A 22,732-nucleotide genomic window follows, 5' to 3' on the forward strand; every position below is an offset into this window, starting at 1 on the left:
TTTTGGAAAAGCTTTTGGTTGTAGCGCTTTCCCAATATCTGATGAGGATAAGAAACATGTGGGTATTTAACTGTGTGTGTACTGTGGGGGAGGGGAACAGCTGTGCAGGAGTGGAAAATGTGCTGTCTGGTGTTCAGGCAGTTTAATTCTGTCGAATATGGATCAGATTTGTTGTTCATCAGTCTGTCGGTTCTTTTGACATGTTTCCGAATCATCGTTGCTAGCTACCAAGACAGGAAGAGAGATTTAGTATCAAAGCTTATTCCAGCTTACTGCTTGAGAGCAGAAGGCACAAACAAGGTACATTTTGGTTTTAAAGTGAATTTAGCTTACTAGCCTAAATGCAATACATATAACAGCTATACCCTTAAATAAGGTAAGGTTTATTTTAATAGTTTTTCTTGTGGCTACTTGTATTAACTTTGTGTGACCATATTTCATCTAATTGAACTAATTTCCTGACAATGCCAAAGCATTGTTTGAAATACTCTGTTTGAGCCAAGGGTTGTTTAATTTTCCGTGAAGGTTGGTTGCTTTGAGCTGGTTATTAAACATCCTTTTTCAGAGTGCTAATTTAATGGTATGTGGAGTGCTCAGAACCTGGCTTATTTTAGTTTTGAATTGGAGATCCTTGTTTAAAAAGTGTCTGTCTCCTAAGCATTATTGCTGATGACTATCCTGACACCTGGACTTATATTAATTCAACGTAAAGAGGCGAGATGAAAATTCAAGGTGTCTTTTGAAGATTGGCTAGATGAGAACAGAAAACTAAATGAAAATGTTGCTGTCTGTATAAAGTAACTGATTTTTATTTCCTGAATTTCTCCCCTTCTCCATTTCAAAATGCTTTTGCAATGGTGCAGTTTTACAGATACTCAGCCATCTTGTACTTTGCCCAACTGACCAATTTGCACATCTGAGTTTAGACAATAAGTGTTGATCAGCTACTCACCTGGGCCCAATCCTACCTTTCCCTGATGTGCACTCTTTCCAGCAGGGGTCACTGTATAGCTATAAGAAATGAGAATATTGACTTTTTTTTTGCTTCTCCCCAGCCCAGAGCAGTGAATGTTAGTTGTACACCTCGGCTAACTCAGCAAAGACTGGATGTCAAGCTTAGGGATTCCTGCTCTGTATGGCTCAGTAACATACCAGGCTGTGTGTTTACTCACTAATCTTCTGGGAGATCTGTTGAAATGCAGTAAAATTTGGAGCATCTTGAGAGACCTCGCTATGTTAAATTCATTGCATGGTGGTGTCAAACTCAGTTGCAGAGAGGAAAATTGAAACCTGCCACATGTCGTTCTGAAGTTAGCTCCTCTGAAATCTTAAGCAATTAATCTTTTATGTTGAATTACAACATAACATAGGAAATAGGAGCAGGAGTAGACCATATGGGCCCTTGAGCCTTTTCTGCCATTCAGTACGATCATGGCTGATCTTCTCCCTCAACTTCGCTTTCCCGTCCGCTCTCCGTATCCCTTGAATCCCTAAGAGATCAAAAACTATCCGTTCAGCCTTGAATATAAAAATAGGCCTTTCAGCCCACCCAATCCATGTTGGTCTTTATCCAGCACTGGAGTGCTGACTTGGATTGCAATAGAGTGCTACAGTGGAAGGTTGGTAAGTGAGGAAGTTCGGTAAGGAGGGAGTGAGGAGCTCCTTTCATTTCCTACCTGTCCTCAGAGTGAGGGGAGCCCAGAGCTCCAAAGAGCACAGCTGACTGAGAGAAGACTCGGAGGGCAGAGTTCCAGACCGGTAAGTATAAAAAAACTTACCTCTGGTAATAAAAACTGAAAGTGACGTCACAGGAAAGCGGTGACCTGGTGGGGAATTTTTTTTACTGAATTTGAAAATTAAACATTGATAAAAATTGATTAAAACCCTAATTAACTAATTAATAAGTAGAGTTACTAAACCAGAGGGAGGAGATTACTGTATTTAGTTAGCATTTAATATTTATAGTAGGAATCTAGCACTAGGGACCATATAGTTATAACAATTTAGTAAGGATTTAATAAGTATTTATTTTAAATTAATTTAATTAGTGCTAGAAATGTCAGTTAAAGGGGTGAAGTGCTTCACCTGTGAGATGTGGGAGGTCCGTGACGCTTCCAGTGTTCCGGACGACTACATCTGCAGGAAGTGTACCCAGTTGCAGCTCCTCACAGACCGCATGGATCGGTTGGAGCGGCAACTGGATGCACTTAGGAGCATGCAGGTGGCAGAGAGCGTCATAGACAGGAGTTTTAGAGAAGTGGTTACACCCAAGGTGCAGGCAGATAGATGGGAGACCGCTAGAAGGGGCAGGCAGTCAGTGCAGGAATCCCCAGTGGCTATCCCCCTCTCTAACAAGTATACCGTTTTGGATACTGTTGCGGGGGGGTGGCCTATCAGGGGAAAACAGCAGCAGCCAGAGCTGTGGTACCATGGCTGGCACTGTTGTTCAGGGAGGGACAAAGCGCAGAAGAGCAATGGTTATAGGGGACTCTATAGTCAGGGGCACAGATAGGCGCTTCTGTGGACGTGACAGAGACTCCAGGATGGTATGTTGCCTCCCTGGTGCCAGGGTCAAGGATGTCTCTGAACGGACAGGGGGCATTCTGAAGTGGGAGGGTGAACAGCCAGACGTTGTGGTACACATCGGTACCAATGACATAGGCAGGAAGAGTGACTAGGTCCTGCAGGGGGAGTTAGTAGAAAGTTAAAAGACAGGACCTCTAGGGTTGTAATCTCGGGATTATTCCCTGTGCCACGTGCCAGTGAGGCTAGAAATAGGAAGATAGTGCAGCTAAACACGTGGCTGAACAGCTGGTGCAGAAGGGAGGGTTTCAGATATCTGCACCATTGGGATCTCTCCAGGGACAGATGGGACCTGTACAAGAAGGACGGGTTGCATCTAAACTGGAGGGGCACAAATATCCTGGCTGCGAGCTTTGCTAGCTCAGGAGGGTTTAAACTAGTGTGGCAGGGGGGTGGGAACCAGAGCAGTAGGACAGCAAGTGAACTAAATGAGGGGGAACTAGTAAATAAGGCCAGTAAGACCAAGAGGAAGAGCAGGCAGGGAGATGTTGCAGAGCACAGTGGGACTGGTGATCTGAAGTGCATTTGTTTCAATGCGAGAAGTATAACAGGTAAGGCAGATGAACTTAGAGCTTGAATTAGTACTTGGAACTATGATATTGCTATGACAGAGACTTGGTTGAGGGAAGGATAGGATTGGCAGCTAAATGTTCCAGGATTTAGAAGCTTCAAGCGGGATAGAGGGGGATGTAAAAGTGGTGGGGAAGTTGCATTACTTGTTAAGGAGAATATCTCAACTGTACTGCGGGAGGACACCTTGGAGGGATCCTGCAGAGAGGCAATATGGGTGGAGCTCAGGAATAGGAAGGGTGCAGTCATGATGTTGGGGGTTTTCTACAGGCCTCCCAACAGCCAGCGGGAGGTAGAGGAGCAGATATGTAGACAGATCTTGGAAAGATGTAAAGGTAACAGGGTTGTAGTGGTGGGTGATTTTAACTTCCCCTATATTGACTGGGACTCACTTAGTGCTAGGGGCTTAGATGGGCAGAATTTGTAAGGAGCATCCAGGAGGGCTTCGTGAAACAATATGTAGATAGTCCAACTAGGGATGGGGCCGTACTGGACCTGGTATTGGGGAATGAGCCTGGCCAGGTGGTCGAAGTTTCAGTAGGGGAGCATTTCGGGAACAGTGACCATAATTCAGTAAGTTTTAAGGTACTTGTGGATAAGGATAAGAGTAGTCCTCGGGTGAAGGTGCTAAATTGGGGGAAGGCTAATTAGAACAATATTAGGCAGGAACTGGAGAATTTAGATTGGAGGCGGCTGTTTGAGGGTAAATCAACATCTGACATGTGGGAGTCTTTCAAATGTCAGTTGATTAGAATCCAGGACCAGCATGTTCCTGTGAGGAAGAAGGATGAGTTTGGCAAGTTTCGGGAACCTTGGATAACACGGGATATTGTGAGCCTAGTCAAAAAGAAAAAGGAAGCATTCGTAAGGGCTGGAAGGCTAGGAACAGACAAATCCCTTGAGGAATATAAAGACAGTAGGAAGGAACTTAAGCAAGGAGTTAGGAGGGCTAAAAGGGGTCATGAAAAGTCATTGGCAAACAGGGTTAAGGATAATCCCAAGGCTTTTTATACATATATAAAGAGCAAGAGGGTAACTAGGGAAAGGGTTGGCCCGCTCAAGGACAGAGAAGGGAATCTATGTGTGGAGCCAGAGGAAATGGGCGAGGTACTAAATGAGTACTCTGCATCAGTATTCACCAAAGAGAAGGACTTGGTGCATGATGAGCCTAGGGAAGGGAGTGTAGATAGTCTCAGTCATCTCATTATCAAAAAGGAGAAGGTGTTGGGTGTCTTGCAAAGCATTAGGCAGATAAGTCCCCAGGGCCTGATGGGATCTACCCCAGAATACTAAGGGAGGTCACAGGGAGAACTTGCAAACTCCGCACAGGCAGTACCCGGAACTGAACCCGGGTCGCTGGAGTTGTGAGGATGTGGTGCTAGCCACTGTGCCGCCCCAACCTGGGCCCCTCAACCACTGGAGTGAATCTGTTCCTACATATTCTGTTCCACCCCTAGAAAATCACCTCATAATCTCTTTTAACAAAAACAATTTTCAAGTCTTGCTTTGTATTCATAGTTCCACTTACTAGGCCTAGTGAATTTGCACTATATCCTCTCTATTGCTTCGATATCCTTCCCATTGCATGGAGCTCAAATTGTATGCAGCAGTTCAAATGTGAAATTACTAAATTTGAAATTATATAAAACATTACATCTTGACTTTAGTATTCTATACTTTTTTAAAAAAACAACTAGTGGTCTTATCCACTTAATGTCTTGAGAACTTGTACCCCAGAAATTCCTTTGTTCTTTCACATCACCTGGATATTCCCCCATTCAAAGTATAATTTCATTTTTTGATAATATCTAAAATGTACAATCTTACATTTACTGCATCTCCCACTTTTCCCTATTTCACTACTTTATCAATTTGCCTGTAAAACTTCCTTCATTGCTCAATAGTTTAATATGTCTCTTATTTTAGTATTTGCAAATTTGACCACTACTCCCTTGAACCCCATATTCAATTCAATGATGTACACAATGGAAAGAACCCTATGGAATGCTACCCACATCCAGCCACCTTGAGAAATTGCTTTCAACTTGTTTTCTCATTTCTAACCAGTTTTTAATCAAATTTAATATCCTTCTCATAATTCCATACCCCTTAAATCATCTTCACCAGTCTACAGTGCGATACCTTATCAGGTGCTTTCTGCCAGTCGATGGACTGTATCTCCTACCTATTTGGTACCACCTCAAATAAATTTTATCAGTTATGTCAAGTATGATCTTGCCTTTCTAAATCTTGCTAAATTTCCAATGTCTTCTAGAAACTCTTGGGGGTGGGTCGGGTGGGGTGGTGAGAGGTTGCAGGCATTGGTGTTTTTTCCCTAAATGCTCTTGGTCTTCAGCTTATTTTCTACTAATCTTTTCTTCATGCAATCATGTACAACAGGTGAGGTAGCCTGCAAAGCCTGTCTTGTAATTAGGCCTATATATTAATCAGGACAACTATATCACTACCAAAAGAAAGTCTACACTTTTTTGTAGAATTTGATTTACTTCAGAAATTTGAGTATATTGGATATGCATTTATTGGAGTTTGAGGCATCCAATCAGAAATTGCCTGAAATACTTGCATTGACCTATTGCAGATTGATTATAGCCATCAGAGGAAAAAGGGCAGTGTCGTAAGTAATGGTCAGTGTTTGAACAGCATGGATTCTGAATGATGTGCGTGTCCCCCTTTCATGCATGCTGAACAAATAAGCACAACAAATGGGAAAATACTATGTTAACAGGGTTAAGGAAGATCCTTGCTCTATTCATCAAATGTAGCTTTATAGCTTATAGCTGACATCTACATTTGTCAAATGCCTGCAAGTGTAAATGAGAAAAGAACTTCAAAGAGCGGTTTCGTTTTTAGAGATTATCTTGTCTGAAAGTGCTTTAGTGATGCGAAAGCATGTATATTGATAATTGGATCAAGGCTGACTAAACTTGTAATGCATGGGACCTTTTAATGGCTATGGGGAAAGGAGCTGCTTCAGTCCTCTTCCAGCCTACCAAACCTGGATTCAAATCAGAATCCAGAGATGAATATATAGTGTTTGACCTCATTCTGCTTTGTTATTGTCACCAGCACAATTTTTGGTGAGTGCAGTTAGACTAAAAAGAAAATGACAAGACTGTTATTGGACTTGTATGCCATCATAAACCACCAGTAATTTGTAAATGGTTTACATGAGTCACCTGAAGTTATATTACAACTGTGCAATATATTTTAGTTTAAGAAATTAGTTCCTCTTTTGTTTCCACCCCCAAACAAAAAAACAGTCTGTAACATCCGAATTTCACACATTATTTTAAGTTACTGCTAATTAAGGTGCACTATAGAAAATGCAGGTGCAAGTGATGGGGCTTTTCGAGTGTCGCTCCAGAACATGTCCATTCACCATGAAGTGAATGAATGACGAGTGTGAACCCACGTGCATTCATAAATTAAAATTATTTTTAAATTTAATTTTTGGGGAACAGTGGTACTGTGGTTTAGTATACTTGCCCATCTGAGTTCAAATTCAGACCAAACTGACAGAATACAAGTCTATGGTGGCTGTAAGTCCCGTAAAGTGCTGCCAACCCACAGACTTGGTGAGTTTACGTTTGTAGCTCAAAAATCACCTACGTTATTGCACTAAATTGGCATCCCCACTCGGGCCGTGAGAATGGCTGGTGTGAGAAATAGAAACTGATGCTGAAGAGGGAGTGGTCTTGAAAAGTTGGTTTTAAGGCACTTTAGAGCAGGGAACAATGATATATGATTGTTGGCTTCGAATCGGCATCAAAAGTGCAAGTGTTTTTCTATTTTCCAGAACTCATGCCCTTTATAGAGCATAAAATATTAATTTAATAAAATATTTAAGTTTTGACTCTTGCATTGCTGTCCTGGAACTTCGAAATTATTTTTCCCCTTAAAAAGCACGAGTCATTCATGCTACAATTGATTTTGGCAGGATGAAAATGTGTAATTGCACGTTTAATCATCCTGTGATTGAATATCCAAATGTATTAAAGATTTAAAAAAATATTTTTGTTACTTTAGAGTATGATTAAGGTGTTCATTAGTTTGGTACATTATCCAGTATTTGTGGGTTGATAGATTAATACTAAGTGCTAAGTTACCTGTTCCATGTTCTCATTTGTGAGCTAATCAGAGTATTCAGAAGGCACTTCTGTAAATGCTTTAACTCATTCACTTATTAAGCTTAATGTCCTTCACAGAGCCTTTTTGAACTTTGAAATTTACAACAGAATGAAGATGGTTTTCCAATAATGTGTGTAGATGGGTAATCCATCGTCTACATGTTGTAGGATAAAGCTACTGTAGATAAAGGTTTTATTTTGGCTTTTACTGATTTTAATGAATATAGAAATATCTGTGGCAATGTAGCAGAAAGCAAATTCTGAAACCGAATACCCTGGTGTTCACTGGGAGGATCCGTAACCAGTTCTATTAACGTCATTTCTCATTTTTAAAATATCAAATGTATGTTTATTTTTTTAAATGAGTGTCTGTCTCCTCCTTTGAATATTTTTCATTGGAATGACATCACTTAATATTTCAAAGAATCTGTTTTGGGAGAGATGACTGAGCCTGCTGATGTGTGAGGATTTAATTAATACTAAAAGATACTGTCGCTAGCTGAATTGCTTTTCGCTCTTTTTTTCTGTGTCACTTTGCTTGATCTGACTGTCATACTGTTAGGTACCATGTCTACCCAAATTAGATCATTCCCCACATGTTCTCATTACTCACTGTTCAAACCAAACTTAATTAAAGCATGTTTGTCGTAATTAACTTTTTGCATATGTAATGGTGAAATGCTAAGAGGTTATAAACCCAACAATTTGTTGACAAGAAATTGGATTAATATGATTTTATATATGCATAAATGTGTGAAAAATTGCAAACAAATAATAACTTAATTTGTGACACTTTTTGTCCCTTGACGCAATGGAATACAAATAAAACTAGAATTTATTTTATTCGTTCATGGGATGTGGGCATCACTGGTTAGGCCAGCGTTTATTACCCATCCCTAATTGCCCTTGAGAAGGTGGTGGTGAGCTGCCTCCTTGAACCGCTGCAGTCCTTGGGGTGTAGGTACACCCACAGTGCTATTAGGAAGGGAGTTCCAGGATTTTGACCCAGTGACATTGAAAGAAAGGCGATATAGTTTCAAGTTAGGATGGTGTGTGGATTGAAGGGGAACTTGCAGCTGTTGGTGTTCCCATGCATCTACTGCCCTTGGCCTTCTAGATGGTAGAGGTCTCGGATTTGGGAGGTGCTGTCGAAGGAGCCTTCGTGAGTTGCTACATTGCATCTTGTAGATGGTACACACAGCTGCCACTGTGCATCGATGGTGGAGGGAGTGAATGTTGAAGGCGGTGGATGGGATGCCAGTCAAGCAGGCTGCTTTGTCCTGGATAGTGTCGAGCTTCTTGAGTGTTGTTGGAGCTGAACTTATCCAGGCAAGTGGAGAGTATTCCATCACACTCCTGACTTGTGCCGTGTAGATGGTGGACAGGCATTGGGGAGTCAGGAGGTGAGTTACTCGCCACAGAATTCCCAGCCTCTGACATGTTCTTGTAGCCACAGTATTTATGTGGCTGGTCCAGTTCAGTTTCTGGTCGATGGTAACCCCCAGGATGTAGATTGTGGGGGATTCAGCGATGGTAATGCCATTGAACATCAATTTAAAAAGATGAGAATTTTACTCTGGATTCTGGAGCTTTAAATAAAGATTTTTAAAAATCAGTAGGAATAATGAAATTACATGCCTTTCGATATGTATTTTAAATCATTTTAGAGTTCCATACATGTTCAAATTATAAACTGAAAGTCTCATAATTATTCAGTATCATGGATTAGATAATTAGGATGTACAATGTTATCTAGCACTTTCCTTAATGGAGGAATTAAGGAGATGAGTGGTAGGGCAGTTTTAACTTGTGCACTTGCCATTTTAGTTGCACTGTTTTTGTCACAAAATACTAATCTGGAATGTTTAGACCTGGTCAGATGATGCAGTTGAATGAATACCTTGATACAATTATGAACACATCTATGTTATTTTATGTGCATTTCCAGTTTTTGTAACTTCATGTTCTCACTAGATTTCAATATCATGTAATCATGGGCCTGTGACACATTTTGTGGAATTTATATTTACACTTGCGAAACAGAACAGTGCAATTAGACCTATTTTCCAAATCTAAGCTTTTGAGTTGCGTAACACTAAGATGAATTCCACTTCATGAAACAAATTTAAAATGATAGGGCTATGCTGCTCGCAGCGAGGTTGTTTTTTGGGCGGTGCAGTGGTTAGCACTGCAGCCTCACAGCTCCAGGGACCCGGGTTCGATTCTGGGTACTGCCTGTGTGGAGTTTGCAAGTTCTCCCTGTGACTGCATGGGTTTTCGCCGGGTGCACCAGTTTCCTCCCACTGCCAAAAGATTTTGTAGGTGATCGGTAAATTGGCCATTGTAAATTGCCCCTAGTGTAGGTAGGTGGTAGGGAATATGGGATTACTGTAGGGTTAGTATAAATGGGTGGTTGTTGGTCGGCACAGACTCAGTGGGCCGAAGGGCCTGTTTCAGTGCTGTATCTCTAAATAAATAAAAGCAAAATACTGCAGATGCTGGAAATCTGAAATAAAAACAAGAAATGCTGGAACCACTCAGCAGGTCTGGCAGCATCTATGAAAAGAGAAGCAGAGTTAGTGTTTCGGGTCAGTGACCCTTCTTCGGAACTGACAAATATTAAAAATGTCACAGGTTATAAGCAAGTGAGGTGGGGGTGGGGCAAGAGATAACAAAGGAGAAGGTGTAGATTGGACAAGGCCACATAGCTGACCAAAAGGTCATGGAACAAAGGCAAACAATATGTTAATGGTGTGTTGAAAGACAAAGCATTAGTACAGAATAAATAAATATATCAGTTTACATGTCATTTCTCCCATATGTTAAACAATCCTCTGACAGCTGTCAACTGATAGGGCCACAACTATTTCATATATACAAAATATATTGAAGCTTTCAACTGTGTAAACTTTTTGATGCTTTTGATTCAAAATTCAGGCAACCTAGGTAGATTGAATGAACAGCCTACTAAAATGTAGAAAAGATCAGGATTCATAATCTGTCAAATTTGATTTTTAGGATTTCAAGGTGTATTTTCATATTCATTGTAGCTGTTGTACAATTTGCATATAAAGCTATTTATATTTAAATATGAATTCACCAAATATTGCTCGTTATTTTGAAATCATAGCACAATTGCAATATGCAGCTGTACTCTGAGGTAGTAACTCGAGGGTATAAATTTAAACTCATCACCAAAAGAATATGAAGGAGAAATGACGAGAAACATTTTATATGCTGTTAGGATATTCCATGTCCTACCAGATCTAAAATTAGAAGCAGCTTCCAGAAAATAGATTGTTACAGATTTCAGATTCGTATTCAGACATGGACATGGATTTTGCTGTAGAAATGACAGTGAAACTGGAGTCCGCACATGTGTAGTTAAATGCGGAAATCCAGAAGTTTCTGTCAGTGATTCTATGCTTGACCATGAGGTATGTTGTTGAAGTCTCCCTTCCTCCTACCCCTAACTGCAATCAAGCAGAAATCATTGAATTGATGAGAAATTGACCTTTTATGTTCTAGTCTTGCTGTAAAAACGCTTGAAAAAGTTACACCTTGTTGAATGAGGTTTAACTGGGTTTTTAACAGTGTACTAAGTTAATGCTAAGCAGCCTCACTGACACTGAAAAAATAATTTTATGTTGGTGTAATATCCAATTTCACCAATATGACTTTAAAAATTCACGGTTTTAAAATGTTCATGAAAAATTTATTTCAACTTCAACCGTAATCCCTTGTGTATGCCTCAGTCATTTATTTCACTCTTCTTGACATTTTTAATTAAAGAAGAAAAATTCAGGGCATTTTGCATCCTGGGTTACTGTCTGAGAATACTTCAATATGATTGTTTACCCTGAATGACGACAACACTGTTGCTGGCTGCCTGGAGATTCCCTGACAACGCCAGATTCAAACTGATGTGAAAGAGGAAATCCACACCACAGAGGTCGCTAGATTGTTGGCAGCTTTCTTCAAGGTCGCCAATGAGTGCTCTCCCTTCACCACTGATCGTGAAATCGGACAGGGTCTTTGAGGGAGGAGTATATCACAAAGTTTGAGAGTATTTTTGTAAGAAGTCAAATTGAAAGACGTGTTAGCATTTCTGGAACAGCGGCATTGCGTTGTGAATTATGAACAGATACACAAAGTTCCAATAACTACCACCTTTTGCTGGGCTGCAAAATGGGAGTTTCAGCTTGGGCTGTTATAAGTACCTGCATTTAATCTCCAATTACTGCAGGCAAGGCAAACTATCAGGCTGGTAAGTTCATGGTCCACTATATCCAGAGTATATCTCGTAAAAGTCCCAATTAAACATGGAATAAAGTGACTTGATGTATTGTATATTTTTAACCACTAGAGGATGCTAAAAATGCTGGAGAATCTTAATGTTTTGACCGCAAGTCCCTAACCAGTATATCAGTACATCATCTTACCCTTCACCAAATCACTTGAGTGTGCTCCTGAAAGGCCTGGGAACATAATTGGGAAGAGGTGTAAATTTAACCTGTGAATCTATATTCTAGTCCTTTTAGATAATTGCATTTATTAACCTATTGATCTAAGACAGTCAGAGCTTGTACAGCCCTGTACTGAGATCAACTACTTCTGGGACAAATCTAGTATTGCTAGCTCGCAGATAAAATAGCTTTGGTGCTTTTAGTTTGGACCCTATTAGACCAAAAACAACTCATTCCATGTTCGCACTCTTTTTTAAAAAAGGGTGGGTGGGGAAATCACACAGTTTTAGGATTGAACTTAAGATATTAAAATAAAATAAAAATGATCTCCACAGTCAGGCCATTTTGTTCAGAGTAACTTGGTGCATGACAGCAGAAGCATGAATTAGCTGGTTAACTTCTCTGGCAAGATGTTTTGTAAAAAAAAAAACACTTCACAGGAGCTTGTAGAATGTTATTACTCAATGAACAATTTCATGCTCACTAATACTATTATCTTTCTGTATTTGCAGTGTGGTTGGCCACCCAGAACCATAGCACGTTAGTGACTGAGCGTAGTGCTGTGCCCTTCCTTCCAGTCAATCCAGAATATTCTGCAACTAGGAATCAGGTATGTTGAAATATAAATGTCTTTTAAATATGATTTTGTTTGTGTTTACCATGTCTAAAATAATGCATGTGTAATGATATATATGTTTATATATGAATATTGTATGTATAGGGTGCACATTATAATGTGTTGCACATAATCCAACATTCTTCCCTGCTGTAAACAGGAGGAGAGCCATTCGCCTGCTCACAGTTCATCAAATAATTGATGGGACTGTTTCTTTGAAGTTATTTTTTGTTTTGCCCTTTCTGCAGCATACTGTCACAGTGAAACTGATCAGAAAGTGAGAGAGTGAGGTCTTGTAATTTTGATAATGTTGACTTGGGTCCTCGCCATAATGGTCCAGTTGAGCCGAGGGATGTTTCTGTGTTCGGAATCATGAGTGCAAAGCTACATGTTACAGCAAGCTGGACAACTAGCTCACCTTAATGAGGTTTCTTCAGACTATGTTTTATCTTGATGTGGCCAAATTTGGTTGAGTCCCTTTGCCCTTATTTGTCTTTCTAGCAGGAAATGAGATGGTACTGTACTAAACGTTTCCTCCCAACACAGTGATACTGCAGCCTGCAGTACTAATTGGCAGTCAATAGCCACAGCCATTGCTAAGTTGCAGTTGTTGGTTTACAACCAAAACAAAATGGTTCCTACTGTTTGCATGTTGAATATCAAAGCAGTTTGGTCAGATATATTTACATATCTTGCAATTGTAATTTTTTTCCCACTTAATTGACTATGAAAAGTTTGTGTGCTGTAAACGTGTCATTTTTTGCTGTTCTCCAAATTTGGGACCCAACTGTTTAGCTTTTTTATATAAACTTATTTTGCAAGTTATATCACCTTCGTCTGGTATCTGTCAACATTTCAGGCCAAGTATTTTGCTGCTGAGTTCTTAACAGGAAGCGGACCATGAGAAATTAATGTGTTGTGTGTTGGACCTTTGTGTTTCTTCAGATGTGCTGCAGCAAAATACAAGTTTCATGTGATTCTTAGAATCGACTGACTGTCTTTCCCACAAAAATTCAAGCCATTGGGGCCTTGTCACTTTAATTGCCACATAACTGCAAAGCTATGCTGATGTTTGAACTTGATTAGCCTTCAAAAAAAGGCTAGGCTCAGAAACGTTTAAAAAAAAAAAATATGAGCAGCCTAATCCTCAAGAGAAAGATAAATCCAGCATGTGTGCAAAGCCATTTTTGCATTCTACTTCAGTACAAATGACTTTCAATCGAAGCTAGAGGTTGAGTGTTAACAGTAGCTCCCTTAGTATTATGCCATCCTCTGCTGCAAAATGAGGTCTGATTGTTCTGTTTTGCTGCTGCAAGTTTCTAATATAATGCATTAAACCATCTAGTCATATTTTTGTTGGTTTGTTGGGGCAGGGGCGACGTAGAGGAGAATGAGGGAATTTGTGAAGGGAAGGTGAATGAGGAAACTTGGAAATGTATCGCTGTTCCTTCACTGTCACGGGATCAAAATTCTGGAACTCCCTCCCTAACAACACTGTGGGTGTACCTGCACCAGATGGACTGCAGCAGTTCAAAAAGGCAGCTCACCACCACCTTCTCGAGGGCAATTGGAGATGGGCAATAAATGCTGGACTTGCCAGTGATGCCCACATCCCATGAAATGAATAAAAATAAAATACATTCAAGATAATGTTCTAGAGTAATATGTTGGGGATCCTGCTAGGGAACAAGCTGTTTTAGATTTAGTGCTGTGTTATGAGACTGGGTTAATTAGTAATCTTGTAGTAAAGGATCCCTAGGAAGATTGATCACAATTGGGGGAGGTGGTGCTGTAGTGGTAATGTCACTGGACTAGTAATGCAGAGCCCAGGCTAATACGAATCCCACCACGGGATTCAGATGGTGAAATTTGAATTCAATTAATAAATCTGGAATTAAAAGCTAGTCTAGTGGTGACCATGAAACAATTGTTGTAAAAAAACCCATCTGGTTCACTAATGTCCTTTTAGAGAAGGAAATCTGCCATCCTTACCTGGTTTGGCCTATGTGTGACTCCAGACCCACAGCAATGTGGTTGACTCTTAAATGCCCTCTGAAATGGCCTAGCAAGCACTCAGTTCAAGGGCTATTAGAGATGGGCAATAAATGTTCGCCTAACCAGCGACACCCACATCCCACAAACGAATAAAAAAACATGTTAGAATTTCACATTAGGTTCAAGAGTGATGCGGTTAAGTCTGAAACTAGGGTCTTAAATTTAACCAGAGTCCCATTATGGAGGTGTGAAAAACAAGTTGGCTGAGGTAGATTGGGAAATTAGATTAAAACTATATGATGGTAGATAAGCTATTGCAAAAATTTAAAGACGTAAATAAATACACATTCCCTTGAATAAAAAGCCCACAAAAAAAGTGTTTCTTGATGGTGACAGAAGGCTTTCTGGCAGGTCTGAAAAATGCACCAAACATTTTAGTGTGCATAATCATCAGTATTCTCCTGTCTGCCACCCCATCGAGGTCCTCATCTGAATGTCCTGTTGCAAAATTCGTGTGCAACCTCGCCCTCTTGGGAGCTGGCAGACACGCTACCCTTTCCGCCCGACCTGACTGCTGCCCACTCGTGCTCGGTGACTCACCACGTGTTCGCCTATCTACCAGCCTCTAAAGGATGGTAGATCAATAGATTTTTGGGTGCTAAGGGAATGGAGGGATATGGGGAACAGGACAGGAAAGTGGAATTGATTTAGATGTTCAACCATAATCTTATAGAATGGTGAAGCAGACTCCAGGGGCGCTGTAGCCTTCCTGTGCTCCCATTTCTTATGCTCTTATCATATTGCTTGTGTTTTTATGATTTCAGCTGGAGATGTTGTAGAGGAACTGCAACTGGCCTTAACAAAACAAAGTTAGGATAAAGCCAGTGGTTTCCCCTCTCTTTGGCACGCACTGATGCCACAATCCAGTTCATCATAAACCTCCTTGCTCAAGTGTCCAGCTGATCACTCATTAAGGGTAAATGGTTACTGGAAGGTCATCTGCTGCCTATTGAGCAATACACTAACATGAGTTGTCGCTTTCAAGAAAGTAGGAGATGAGAGGTAAAAAGCTAGGGAAGATTTTAATAGACATTTTTGTTTTCCTGTCCAAACCATTATCTCATCCAGCTATTGGGAGCATAATGTCTCTGCAGCAAGCAACTTCAGAGCAGTCATTGGTACTGATTGTCTTTGGTTGGGGGTAGTAGTGGCCTTGGGAATGTTAGTGACAGCTTTGAGGAGGTAAATAATAACCAACTGGAGGGAGGGAACAAAATTATTATCGGTAACTGTTGGAGTGAGGGTTTGGTGTGGAAGTGGTGTGAGCAGTGTATGCTGGCTGCCCTGTTGTTGTGCTTTAGTATATTGTTACTGACAGCACACTATCATTTATTTGCATGGTTGGTGACATAGCGTCCAAAATTTCCCTTTCCTCCAAGTAAAATGTTAGTGAAGGTTAAATATTTACAGATGACTCCTAATAAATTAATTCTAAAATGTTGGAAGGTGCAATGTATTATAGGGATGAACAGTGAAGTGACTTGCAAGTGACTTTTGTACATCCTGTTTATAACTATTTTCCAAATGAAAGTCATAAATCACAGAGCTTCAGAAAAACAAGTACTTTTTATGGATCTTTAATGTTCTTTACATTTTATGGTTTATGCTTTCAATATATTTAGATTTTATATTTTTCAATCTGTGGGGTATTGAGTGACCTTTACAGCTTTCAAAATGTGCATCTTTTTTGAGAATCTTATGGCTAGAAAAATGATTTTCCCCAAAGTAGTAATTTTAATCAAATGTTGTTCCAAAAATAAGAAAGGAGCTGCTCTGAAAATAAGACCAGCTGCAAGATTTCAAACAGATTTAGCAATTCAAAACTGGGCATCCATGAGGCGCTGTGGGCTATCAGCAGCAGCAGAATTGTATTCAACCACAATCTGTAACCTCATGGCCCGGCATATCCCCCACTCTACCATTACCATCAAGCCGGGGGACCAACCCTGGTTCAATGAAGAGTGCAGGAGGGCATGCCAGGAGCAGCACTAGGCATACCCAAAAATGAGATGTCAGCCTGGTGAAGCTACAACACAGGACTACTTGCATGCCAAACAGCAGAAGCAGCATGCAATAGACAAGGCTAGGCGAACCCACAACCAACGGATCAGATCTAGGCTCTCCAGTCCTGGCACATCCAGTCGTGAATGGTGGTGAACAATTAAACAACTGACAGGAGGAGAAGGCCCCACAAATATCCCCATCCTGAATGATGGGGGAGCCCAGCACATCAGTGCAAAAGACAAGGCTGAAGCATTTGCATCCACCTTCAGCTAGAAGTTCCGAGAGGATGATCCATCTCTGCCTCCTCCTGAGGTCCCCAGTATCTCAGATGCCAGACTTCAGCCAATCCGATTCACTCCACATAATATTAAGAAAAGGCTGAAGGCACTGGATACTGCCATGGCTATGGGCCCTGGCAACATTCTGGCAATAGTACAGAAGACTTGTGCTCCAGAGCTAGCAACACCCCTAGCCAAGCTGTTCCAGTATAGCTACAACACTGGCATCTACCCGACAATGTGGAAAATTGCCCAGTATGTGCACAAAAAGCAGAACAAATCCAACCCAACTAATTACCGCCCTATTCGTCTACTCCCGATCATTAGCAAAGTGATAGAAGGGGTCGTCAACAGTGCTATCAAGTGGCACTTGCTCAGCAATAGCGTGATCATTGATGCTCAGTTTGAGTTCTACCAGGGTCACTCAGCTCCTGACCTCATTGCAGTTTGGTCCTAACCTGGATAAAAGAGTTGAACTCCAGAGGTGAGAGTGACTGACCTTGACATCAAGGCAGTATTTGACCGAGTATGGAATCAAGGAGCATTAACAAAACTGGAGTTTTGGAAACTGGCAAATTGGATACAAAATTGGCTTGGTGATAGGAGGCAGAGGGTGGTAGTGGAGAGTTGTTTTTCAGATTGGAGCCCGGTGACCAGTGGTGTGCCGCAGGGATCGGTGCTGGGCCCTCTGTTGTTTGTCATATATATTAATGACTTGGATGTGAATGTAAGGGGCATGATTAGTAAGTTTGCAGATGACACCAAAATTGGTGGTATAGTGGACAGTGAAGAAGGTTGTCTAAGGTTACAACAGGAAGTGGGAAAGTGGGCAAGGGAGTGGCAAATGGAATTTAACGCAGGCAAGTGTGAAGTGATGCATTTTGGGAAGTTAAACCAGGGCAGGACATATACAGTGAATGGCAGGGCCCTGGGGTGTATTGTTGAGCAGAGAGACCTTGGGGTGCAAGTACATAGTTCCCTGAAAGTGGCAACACAGGTAGACAGGGTGGTGAAGAAGGCGTTATGGCATGCTTGCCTTCATCGGCTGAGGCATTGAGTACAAGAGTTGGGACGTCATGTTGCAGTTGTTCATAACGTTGGTTAGGCTGCGTTTGGAGTACTGTGTGCAGTTCTGGTCGCCGCACTACAGGAAAGATGTGATTAAGTTAGAGAGGGTGCAGAAAAGATTCACAAGGATGTTGCCTGATTTGAAGGGCTTGCATTATAAAGAGAGATTGGATAGGCTGGGTCTGTTTTCCCTAGAGCAAAGAAGGCTGAGAGGGGACATGATAGAGGTATATAAAATTATGTGAGGCATAGATAGGGTAGATAGCCAGAGTCTGTTTCCCATGGTAGGGGTGACTAAAACTAGAGGCCATAGATTTAAGGTTAGAGGGAGGAGGTTGAAAGGGGATCAAAAAGGTAAATCTTTCACACAAAGAATAGTGGGTATCTGGAATGAGCTGCCTGAGGAGGTGTTGGGGGCAGGAACAGTAGCGACATTTAACAGGCATCTGGACAGGTACTTGAATGAGCAAGGTAGAGAGGGATATAGAATTAATGCAGGCAGGTGGGATTAGTATAGATAGGCATTATGGTCAGCATGGACGCGGTGGGCCGAAGGGCCTGTTTCTATGCTCTACGACTCTATGGAGTCAATGGGAATCGGGGAAAATGCTCCGCTGGTTGGAGTCATACCTAGCCTATGTCCATACGCAGCAAGACCTGGACAACATCCAGGCTTGGGCTGCTAAGTGGCAAGTAACATTTGCACAACACAAGTGCCAGGAAATCACCATCTCCAACAAGAGAGAACCTGACAATCTCCCCTTGACATTCAATGGCATTACCATCACTGAATCACCCACTATCAACATCCTGGAGTTCACCGTTGACCAGAAACTGAACTGGAGCAGCTGCATAAATGCTACAAGAGCAGGCAGAGACTGGGAATTCAGCGGCGAGTAACTCGCCTCCTGTCTCCACAATGCTTGTCCTCCATCTGCAAGGCAGAAGTCAGGAGTATGATGGAATACTGTACACTTGTCTGGATGGGTGCAGCTCCAACAACATTCAAGAAGCTCGACACCATCTGGGACAAAGCAGCCCGCTTGATTGGCACCCCATCCACCACCTTCAACATTCACTCCCTCCACCGACGCTCAGTGGCAACAGTGTGTACCATCTACAAGATGCACTGCAGCAACTCACCAAGGTTCCTTCGACAGCACCTTCCAAACCCGCGACCTCTATCACCTAGAAGGATAAGGGCAGCAGATGCATGGGAACACCACAGACCATCCTGACTTGGAACTATATCACCGTTCCTTCACTGTCACTCGGTCAAAATCCTGGAACTCCCTTCCTAACAGCACTGTTGGTACCTCCACCCCAAGAACTGCAGCAGCTCAAGAAGGCAGCTCACCACCACCTTGTGAATGGTGATGGGCAATTAAGCAACTAACTGGAGGAGGAGGCTCCAAAAATGTCTCCAGCCTCAATAATGGCAACCCAGCATGTCAATGCAAAAGACAAGAATTTGCAACCATCTTCAGCCTGAAGTGCTGAATGGATGATCCATCTCGGCCTCTTCCTGAAGTCCACACCATGATGATTCAATTCACTCTAAATGATATCAAGAAACAGCTGAAGGCATTGGATACAGCAAAGGCTGTGGCCTGTGACAACATCCCAGCAGTATTACTTGTGCTCCAGAACTAGCTATATCATTGGCCAAGCCAATCAAGTGCAGCTACAATGCTGGTATCTACCCGACAATATAGAAAATTGGCCAGGTATATCCTGTCCACAAAAACCAAGACAAACCCAATCCACCAATAACTGCCCCATCGGTTTACTCTCATTTATCGGCAAAGTTATAAAGGCATCATCGACAGTGCTATCAAGGGGCACTTACTAACCAGCAACCTGCTCACCGATGCTGTTCCACACCCCATTACAGCCTTGGTCCAGACATGGACAAAAAAGCTGAATTCCAGAGGTGAGGCGAGAGGGACTGTCCTTGATATCAAGGCAGCGTTTGACCGAGTGTGGAACCATGGAGCCCGAGCAAAATTAAAGTCAGTGGGAATCGGGGAAAACATTCCACTAGTTGGAGTCATACCCAGAACAAAGGAAGATTGGTGTGGTTGTTGGAGGCTACTCGTCTCAGTCCCAGAACATCGCTGCAGAAATCCTTCAGGGTAGTGACCGAGGCCAAACCATCTTCAGCTGCTTAATCAATGGCCTTTGTTCCAACATAGGGCCAAAAGTAGGGATGTTGGCTGATGGTTGCACAGTGTTCAGTATCATTTGCTACTCCTTAGATATTGAAACAATCCGTGCCTGCATGCAGCAAGACCTGGACAACATTCTGGTTTGGGCTGATAAGTAGCACGAATGTTAGCACCGCAGCCTCACCGCTCCAGCGACCCGGGTTCAATTCTGGGTACTGCCTGTGTGGAGTTTGCAAGTTCTCCCTGTGTCTGCATGGGTTTCCTCCGGGTGTTCCGGTTTCCTCCCACAAGCCAAAGACTTGCAGGTTGATAGGTAAATTGGCCATTATAAATTGTCCCAAGTATAGGTAGGTGATAGGGAAATATAGGGATAGGTGGGGATGTGGTAGGAATATGGAATTAGTGTAGGATTAGTATATAAATGGGTGGTTGATGGTCGGCACACACTCGGTGGGCCGAAGGGCCTGTTTCAGTGCTGTATCTCTAAACTAAACTAAACTAAACATCTCCAACAAGAGGAAATCTAGCCATCTCCCCATGACATTCAATGGCATACCATCGCTGAATTCCCCACTATCAATATCCTGGGGGTTATCATTGACCCGAAACTTAATTAGACCAGACATATAAATATTGTGGCTACAAGAGCAAGCCTGAGGCTGGAAATTCTGTAGGGAGTAACTCACCTCCTGACTCCTTAGAGCCTGTTTACTATCTGCAAGGCACAAGCCAGGAGTGCGATGGAATACTCTTCACTTGCCTAGATGAGTGCAGCTCCAACAACACTTGAAGCTTGACATCCTCCAGGACAAAGCAGTCTGCTTGACTGGCACCCCAGCTACCACCTTAAACATTCACTCCCAACACCACCAGCACACAGTGGCAACAGTGTACCATCTACAAGATATACTGCAGCAACTTGCCAAGCCTCCTTCGACAGAATCTTCCAAAGCTACGACCTAGAAGGACAAAGGCCGCAGATGCATGGGAACACCACCACCTGCAAGTTCCCCTCCAAGTTAGACAAACCCTGAAACAAAAACAAGAAATGCTGGAATCACTCAGCAGGTCTGGCAGCATCTGTGGAAAGAGAAGCAGAGTTAACGTTTCGGGTTAGTGACCCTTCTTCGGAACTGACAAATATTAGAAAAGTCACAGATTATAAGCAAGTGAGGTGGGGGTGGGGCAAGAGATAACAAAGGAGAAGGTGCAGATTGGACCAGGCCACATAGCTGACCAAAACGTCACGGAGCAAAGGCAAACAATATGTTAATGGTGTGTTGAAAGACGAAGCATTAGTACAGATTAGGTGTAAATACACTGAATATTGAACAGCAGCAAGTGCAAACCTGAAAAAAAACCTGAAAAGAACAGTGGGTAAGCAAACTGAACAAACTAAGATGAAATGAAATAAGTGCAAAAAAAGATGGTAAAAAATGTAAAAAAGAATGTAAAAAAAGGAAGAAAAAATAACTAAAAATGTAAGTAAAGTGGGGGGCTGTCATGCTCTGAAATTATTGAACTCAATGTTCAGTCCAGCAGGCTGTAGTGTGCCTAATCGGTAGATGAGATGCTGTTCCTCAAGCTTGCGTTGATGTTCACTGGAACACTGCAGCAATCCCAGGACAGAGATGTGAGCATGAGAGCAGGGGGGAGTGTTGAAATGGCAAGCAACTGGAAGCTCAGGGTCCTGCTTGCGGACTGAGCGGAGATGTTCCGCAAAGCGGTCACCCAGTCTGCGCTTGGTCTCCCCAATGTAGAGGAGACCACACTGTGAGCAGCGAATACAGTATACTACATTGAAAGAAGTACAAGTAAATCGCTGCTTCACCTGAAAGTAGTGTTTGGGGCCTGGGATAGTGAGGAGAGAGGAGGTAAATGGGCAGGTATTACACCTCCTGCGATTGCAGGGGAAGGTGCCCTGGGACGGGGACGAGGTGGTGGTGGTAATGGAGGAGTGGACCAGGGTGTCGCGGAGGGAACGATCCCTTCGGAATGCTGACTGGAATGGAGGGGGAGATGCGACTGGTAGTGGCATCACGCTGGAGGTGGCGAAAATGGCGGAGGATGATCCTTTGGATATGGAGGCTGGTGGGATGAAAAGTGAGGACAAGGGGAACCCTGTCACGGTTCTGGGAGGGAGGGGAAGGGGTGAGGGTAGAGGTGCAGGGAATGGGTCGGACACGGTTGAGGGCCCTGTCAACCACAGTGGGGGGAAATCCTCGGTTGAGGAAAAAGGAGGTCATATGTTTGTTCAGTTTGCTTACCCACTGTTTTTTTCAGGTTTTTTTTCAGGTTTGCACTTGCTGCTGTTCAATATTCAGTGTATTTACACCTAATCTGTACTAATGCTTTGTCTTTCAACACACCATTAACATTGTTTGCCTTTGCTCCGTGACGTTTTGGTCAGCTATGTGGCCTGGTCCAATCTACACCTTCTCCTTTGTTATTTCTTGCCCCACCCCCACCTCACTTGCTTATAATCTGTGACTTTTCTAATATTTGTCAGTTCCAAAGAAGGGTCACTGACCCGAAACGTTAACTCTGCTTCTCTTTCCACAGATGCTGCCAGACCTGCTGAGTGATTCCAGCATTTCTTGTTTTTGTTTCAGATTTCCAGCATCCGCAGTATTTTGCTTTTATTTTAGACAAACCCTGACTTCATTTTCACTGTCGCTGAGTCAAAATCCTGGAACTCCCTCCCTAACAGCACTGTGCGTGTACCTACATGCCATGTACTATAGTGGTTCAAGACAGTGGGTCACCACTACCTTCT

At 42.3% G+C, this 22,732-nt stretch overlaps 1 protein-coding gene across 6 annotated transcripts in view; it reads left to right on the forward strand.

Moving 5' to 3' along the window:
- git1 (G protein-coupled receptor kinase interacting ArfGAP 1) overlaps positions 1–22,732 on the forward strand; it is a 216,182-nt gene that overhangs the window by 151,240 nt on the left and 42,210 nt on the right. For all 6 annotated transcript variants that reach the window (XM_068010450.1, XM_068010453.1, XM_068010455.1 and 3 more), the window contains one exon: positions 12,280–12,377. In XM_068010450.1, coding sequence (XP_067866551.1) covers positions 12,280–12,377 — 98 coding nt within the window. The remainder of the gene's footprint in view (positions 1–12,279; positions 12,378–22,732) is intronic.

This window comes from Heterodontus francisci, chromosome 30, assembly GCF_036365525.1.
Source record: "Heterodontus francisci isolate sHetFra1 chromosome 30, sHetFra1.hap1, whole genome shotgun sequence".
Classification (NCBI taxonomy): Eukaryota; Metazoa; Chordata; class Chondrichthyes; order Heterodontiformes; family Heterodontidae; genus Heterodontus; species Heterodontus francisci.